Source organism: Colletotrichum tamarilloi (genome assembly GCF_030869305.1).
Source record: "Colletotrichum tamarilloi strain Tom-12 chromosome Unknown Scaffold_156.1, whole genome shotgun sequence".
Lineage (NCBI taxonomy): Eukaryota > Fungi > Ascomycota > Sordariomycetes > Glomerellales > Glomerellaceae > Colletotrichum > Colletotrichum tamarilloi.
Window position 1 is genome coordinate 64,269 of NW_026849539.1, and position 6,567 is coordinate 70,835.

The following is a 6,567-nucleotide window of genomic DNA, read 5'->3' on the forward strand; positions in this document are numbered from 1 at the left end:
AAATTAGCGATTTTGCGATGGACCGGCAAGTGAGTGTGGTTCTCTCCTTGGCCATCAAATCAGGGCAAAACCAATTGCCTCCCCAGTACCCACGAAGTTTTACGCGATCGGCAATCCCCAACGTCAAAGGTCGAAGGCGCATTAATATGGAACCCCTGAGCTCTTGATGGGCTATCAAGAGCTCGGCAATTGCCACCGAATCTCGGCGCAGGCTAAAACTAAGACAGATGTTTCCCTGCTTGCGAAGTTCGGGACTGAGCCTCGTGGTTGCGGCTGATTCGGTTCCGTGCCCGAACTGTGCGAGAATGAGGCAGGGGGTCCAATCATTCGGGGGTTAGGCCACGCAGCCTCTGATTCTTGACCTGTCACTCTGGCAGGTCTCGCGTGGCAAAAAAGACCCTGTGGAGAAGTTTGAAGTCGACTAAGCATACCGAAAAGGGTGATGAACGCTATGGGCGCCGACCTGCCGTGCCTGTCAATTAACCCACTTGAAGAACAATGTTTCGCTTCAGCTTTCGTAACTGGGTTCTTGCGAATAACGGGCAGGATATCACGAGAGGAAAAAGAAAAGATGGCATACGTCAAAGCGCGCGTAGGCACACAAAAGGGACCAATGTGGCTGTGTCTTCACCGCGTGTTTCGATTGTTTTTCCCGCGTTCGGATGAGAGGTGAGCAGGATGGAGCGGCAGCGGCAATGGCGATATTTCAAGAATTTGACTGGGGTCCATACTGGATATCATTTGTTGACTGTTCCTCCGGGTCGAGTCCCATCCCGTGGGGTGCCTGAATGATCTACGTTCATGGTCCCGTTTCGCAGGCATCTCCCTGCTTCAAATCTCAACCATCCCAACCCCATGTCAGCCCAGGCTCTTCGTCCATTGCGCCTTTTCTGACAGATTGAACAAATAGTCACATACTTAAGGAGTAGTCAACATGCTGTTGAGGCATGCAGCCAAGCATCACACGGCGACCACTCGATGGTCGCCGTCCTACACAGAGGAGGCATGCTCCTTGGCCCGTCCGGGCCCTTCCGGGAAATTGCTTGATGCCGGCTTTGACAGGGATTCAACCCACCCGCGCTCGCCAACGTGGAGTTAGCGTCTGCTGAAAACTTGAGAGTGACAAGCCTAGTGGAAGAGCTGGGGATGAAGGCTGCCACAGATCCTTGCCGGGCCATCATCTCTGGGTCTCACGGCCTGGCTAGCTCGCTAGTGGAGGATCATCTCGAATTTTGGCCCACCGGCCTGAGCTCTGTAGCTTTGGCATAATACCACAGAGTTATCATATCTTCAGCACCCAACAGCACCCCCCAAGGAATCCCCCAAAGTGAGAAGTGATATCCCACCCTCAATCACTCGGCAGCCCAGGCTGCAACGAAATCTGTAAGTTTCAGTGCTGATTGGAGAAGACGGGAGATATCCCAGATGATCCCGGAGATCCGCCCTCGTTCGCAAGCTTTTCTCGAAGAGGGAATTGAAATCCGCATCTTGCGTGGCATTCCGCGTCGCACCCCCGATCCCGATTCCGAGTTGTATCCGGGGCAAGGACTGTCGTCAGTCGCCGGAACATCTCTGGGCACGGCCTCTCGATCCCGGGGGAACCACCACAAGTCCCGTGGAATCCCACTTACCGCCAGTACGGATATGGCACGGCTTTCAAGAGATATGAGACGTCTTAGCTAGTTAGTCTGGTTTAAAGATTGATAACGAGCACAGATTCGAGACCGGTCGATACCAAACAGTTATCTACCATGGAACTACCATGGGAAGAACAAATCAGAGGGGAGAAATTGGGCCCCTAGGGCAGCAAGACACGCGGATCCGCCGGCCGGGCCACCCGTAGGAATGGCGATCCGTCAATCATCTAAACTCTCTTGACAGCCCCATCAGCAAGTCATACCAAGGGCATGGCGGTAGGTAGTCGGCAAAACGGTGAAGGCAGAGAGGCAGCCTTTGGCGGAAAACAGCGGTTTTGGGCGGATCAGAAAAAGCAAAGCTGAGTCCTGGACTGCAGATGATCTCTTCACTAGTTTTTGGTGCTGAACCGAAAACTCGAATGATTCTGTGAGACAGAAGACACTGTGACACTTTTTTATCCTCTCACACTAAGCCCTAATATGAAACTGTGAGAGGAAATGCTTGCTACCCAAGCCCGTAGATCACATCGGCTAGACTAGGGTTTGTGCAGTCCGTATTGGTCACGAGGGATGCAATCACTAGGAACCAAGGGCCAAGATCCTCGAAGCACATCCAGACTGCCCCCGCTTCCAGCTTGGGCCAAACTCTAATGAGGTTCTGTAGGGTACGCTACAAATTACCCCATGCTTCCAGACATCCCCAGTCAACTTCTGGATATCCCATGCAGCGACCCACGACGCCCATGCCTTATCAAACGGCACAGAAAACTTGTAATACTCTGTTTCCTATCCGTAATGGCGACATCTGAACGCAGGGCAAGGGAAAGCTTCGTCGCCACTCGCAACAACGGAGCCCCCGCAGATGTCGGGCTGCATGCCACACCTTCACCGGAATGACGAGAACTGAAATGATCTCCAATGCTTTGTCTTGAGCAGCCCTGGATGTCCAGGGGGTTTTCGCTCTGAGCTTGGACCATCTCCCAAGGATCCAACGACGATGCTACACTGCGGCACGACTATTTTGGTCTAGACACTGAAAGGCATCCTGCAAGCCTGACCGAGGATTTTCCACCTACATAATGAAAGCTTCACGCTAAAAGATGCGATGATGCTCCTTCTCTAAAGTATGGGTGTCAACGGATACGATTCAGCTACTAGGCCGAATCTCCTTCAGACCGCTACCTTCCTGATCTTTCTATTTGACGGTGTCATTTACAGACACACGCCCCCAATCCAAGCTAAAAAGTCACCTTGCCGTTTACGCATCTCTCTGCATCTTCAAGTCGCAACTTCTTCAACAAACGACGTACGCTTTGATTCCACTTCCATCATACCGGTGTAGTCTATCACAGAACTCCAGGTTATGGGCTTCGCCAATGCGCGCTTATAACATCCGCTCACCTTAGTTCGTTATTAGACGAACCGTCGGAGCCGAAACTCGGAAACAATCAACCCGAAAGAGGTGTCTCCCTCTGTTTAACTGGCCAGCCAACCTTCACCATCAGCAACCCAGAGGCATTGCCCGCGAGGAAAATGGAAATCACTGAACTTGTCAACAACAAGGAGCGCTTCCGTCGCTTCTACTGCAGTTGGAAGACCTGCGAGAAGGTAATGTCTATTGCTTCCCGGAACCCTCAGTGCGACCAGAAGGTTATCAATCTCTGAAGAGTATTATACTTACCTACGTATTCCCACAGGGATTCAACCGCAAGTCGGACCTTATCAGACATTTCCGAATCCATACCAATGAGCGGCCGTATCCATGCCCAGCACCTGGCTGCGAGAGGAGTTTCATCCAAAGAAGTGCATTGACTGTACATCTCCGTACGCACACTGGTGAAAAGCCATACGAGTGCCAATATCCTGGATGCTACAAACGGTTCGCAGATGTGAGTGAATCTTTGACATAATCAAGAATGGGATTTCGACTCTAACGATCTCAAGTCGTCGAGTTTCTCGCGTCATCGTCGGGTGCATTTAGGCAAGCGTCCGTATACATGCGCTATTGAAACCTGTCGTAAGAGGTGAGTAATAACCTTCGACTTCCGCAACCATATGGACTCCAGCTAATAGGGAATCAGTTTCTGTCGCAAGGTGGCTTTGATTCAACATCACAAGATCTACCACGATTCGACGTCCGGGGAGGAATCCGACGCGTCTTTGGAGGAACTCACCAACACTTCGAAAGACGACAGCCCCATGACGAGTCCGATTTCAATGCCAGAGCATGTTGATAACGATACGACGAGCCCCATGCAAACGATAGCGGACCGTCAATCTTCCCCTGACTACATGCATCACACGACACGCCAGCTCAATAAATCGAATGAGCTGTTTTACGAGAGCCAAGCCAGTGAGCAATTGGCATTCCCGACCATCCAACCGGAGTATGAGTACGAAGAGCCACAGGGCTTCTATCAGGACCCTCTCTACTCGAGCTGCAATGAGGATGTCGTATATCAACGGTCAAATCCCTCCTGGAACTTCTATCCGTCTCCCCAGTACTCAGCCTGCGGGTGCAACCCACATCCAGCAAATGTACCTTGGAGTCCAGCGGTCTTGGCTGGCAACGCAGAGGTCGGCAACGGGACTGGATACCTGCTTGCGCAAGATCACGCGCCTTCCATGGTCGGCTTCCCTCCAGCTATTATACCACGCCATGCCCAGAATATTCAGGAGGCGGAGTGGCCGAGAGGTCAGGTGTGGTACAACGACGGGATGCAAATGTCTCCCGAGTTTGGCCCGACCAGAATGACAGACTCTTACAGATTCGACTGAATCATACATAATAATTCGCGAGCCAGTCACGCATGGGTTTTTGGTCGGTGGTCATAGCACAAAGTGCGCTGCTTTTCACACACTTGATTTATATGAGCGAACTGTTCCATCTTAGAGCACAAATCTATCTATGTAATAATCGAAAAAGCAACAAAAGAATACAAAGAATCATATACGCGAACCGGTCTATCTCTTTGCGCCTTAACGTGATGTCAGAATTCCATTCAAACTCGGCTGATCTTGAAGCCGCCTGGAACCCTGTACTGGAAGAAGCCCTCGGGGTCATACTCCTCCGCAACTTTTCGGATGTGCTCCACATTGGCTTTTCCGTAACTTCCAATTGCATCTTGCCTAGAGTCCGCATAGGGAAGGTATCTGAGCTCAGTGTCGCTACCAACTGACTTTGAGAGGTCTTCAATTCTCTTGTTTGCGGCTGCAACGTGCTGATAAACCCGCGGGAAGAGCTCTTCGCTGTTTGATCCTAGTAGAGTCACTCCCATGACGAAAAGAACCTTGTTGCGCGAGTCTCGCTCGAGTCCGAGCATGTTGCCCCCCTTCTGCACGCCAATATCGGCAAAGTATGACGGGATTGGCTGGAAGTCGAGAATCGTGGTAAAGTTCTTTGGTCCGAGGAGAGCCTTCATGTCTGCGACGAGGCCCTCGTGCTGTTCGATGCAGTACCGCAGGACTCTTGGATCGTTAACTGCGGTCAAAGCCCCAGCTCCAGCGTTTCTAGGAGGAAAATCATCAGCAAATCTTGAATTCGTATCAATGTGACTAGACGTATCCTGATCATTCAACTCACCGATTCTTGCCGGACAGCGCGGTACTGTTAGCAGCCTCGACAAGCGTCACCGACTTCTCCATAGTCGGTGCTGACGTCGGGATGCGGTCGAAGGCGTCGAATGCTGTACTGTTGGCCTTGTTCATGGTGTTGACCTTAGTCGCCCTCCAAATGCTGGCTTCGGTTTCTGGATCGTAAGTGACGACAAGGAGCACCGCGTTGTCCTGGAACGACCGGTCCAAATCGGCGAAACGAGCAACCGCATCCACGAGCTCACCGGCGTGCTCTCGGCTAAAGGTCTTCGTCTCCATGTGCAAGTTCTCAGCCGGAAACGCTGCGAGATCGAAGCGAGTGACGATACCGAAGTTGCTGCTGCCTCCCTTCAGAGCCCGCCATAGGTCCGAATTAGCCGACGCGTTGGCATTGACGATCTCCCCGCTCGCTAGGACCACCTCGTAGTTGACGACACTGTCACAGGCGAAGCCCGTACGCCCCGTGTACCACGAGATGCCACCGCCGAGAAGAAGTCCACCCACGCCTACGACAGATTCTCTTCCGCCCGTCACTAAGACTCCGTCCTTTTCTAACGCGGCGTACACAGCACCCCATCTCGCCCCGGTCCCGACGTGTGCGACGTTGGTAGCTGCGTCGTACGTGGTGGTGTTGAGGTGGGTCAAGTCGATGGTCACACCGTCGACAATGTTGTTCTGATTATCACCCCCGTGTCCGCCGCTGCGGATGGCCACATGCCAGTCTCCGGCACCATCACCGGCGGATTGAAGAGCGGTAAGAGTTTTGGAGACCTCAGCGGCGGTGCTCGGAAGAACGAAGCACCAAGGCTGTTTTCGGGTGGAGATAGCGTAAGAGCCGTTCTGAACGAGGGTTTGGTAGAGGGGAGAAGACGGAAAATGAATGACGTGGGATAAGTTGGCGGCCACGAGGGCGTCACACTAAACACAGATTAGTCGAGGATGATCGGGGTGCTTTACTTGGGGAAGGGTTGCGGACTGCAGGGAAGCCAGAGGGGCCTTGGGTGCCGTTATTCGCCATCATTTGTTGCCCTTGCGCACCGCTAAACAGCAGTAGCAGTGTGGCAGTCGCAATGCCTGCTGACGATAGGGATAGGTGAGAAAGCATCATGATGAGTTCGAGAGCTTCTGGTAAGTCAACATACCCACTTCCTGGCACCCCCCTGTTTCTGGCACCCACAAAAACGCGAAAATCCACCACAACCCAATGCCCACCCCCAACCTCCTTTTATCACAACATTTTCAATTCGCGTCCAAATGGGCTCATCTTTTGCACATGTCTTCTTCTATATATAATGCCTCAATATACCGAAGATCAGCTTCGTCAGGCTCTCGAGGA

The 6,567-nt window shown here is 52.3% G+C and overlaps 2 protein-coding genes across 2 annotated transcripts; one reads left to right on the plus strand and one right to left on the minus strand.

The window, feature by feature from the left end:
- Positions 1 to 3,170: 3,170 nt before the first annotated feature.
- CTAM01_15310 (uncharacterized protein) lies at positions 3,171 to 4,415 on the plus strand (the record flags this gene model as incomplete). Its single annotated transcript, XM_060531308.1, has 4 exons — positions 3,171 to 3,245; positions 3,335 to 3,526; positions 3,582 to 3,661; positions 3,719 to 4,415. The coding sequence occupies 4 exons, from the start codon at positions 3,171 to 3,173 to the stop codon at positions 4,413 to 4,415; spliced, it is 1,044 nt and encodes a 347-aa protein (XP_060374138.1).
- Positions 4,416 to 4,639: 224 nt separating this feature from the next.
- Positions 4,640 to 6,339, minus strand: CTAM01_15311 (FAD binding domain-containing protein; the record flags this gene model as incomplete). The annotated part of the gene is made up of 3 exons (XM_060531309.1): positions 4,640 to 5,147; positions 5,221 to 6,149; positions 6,208 to 6,339. The coding sequence occupies 3 exons, from the start codon at positions 6,337 to 6,339 to the stop codon at positions 4,640 to 4,642; spliced, it is 1,569 nt and encodes a 522-aa protein (XP_060374139.1).
- Positions 6,340 to 6,567: the final 228 nt, after the last annotated feature.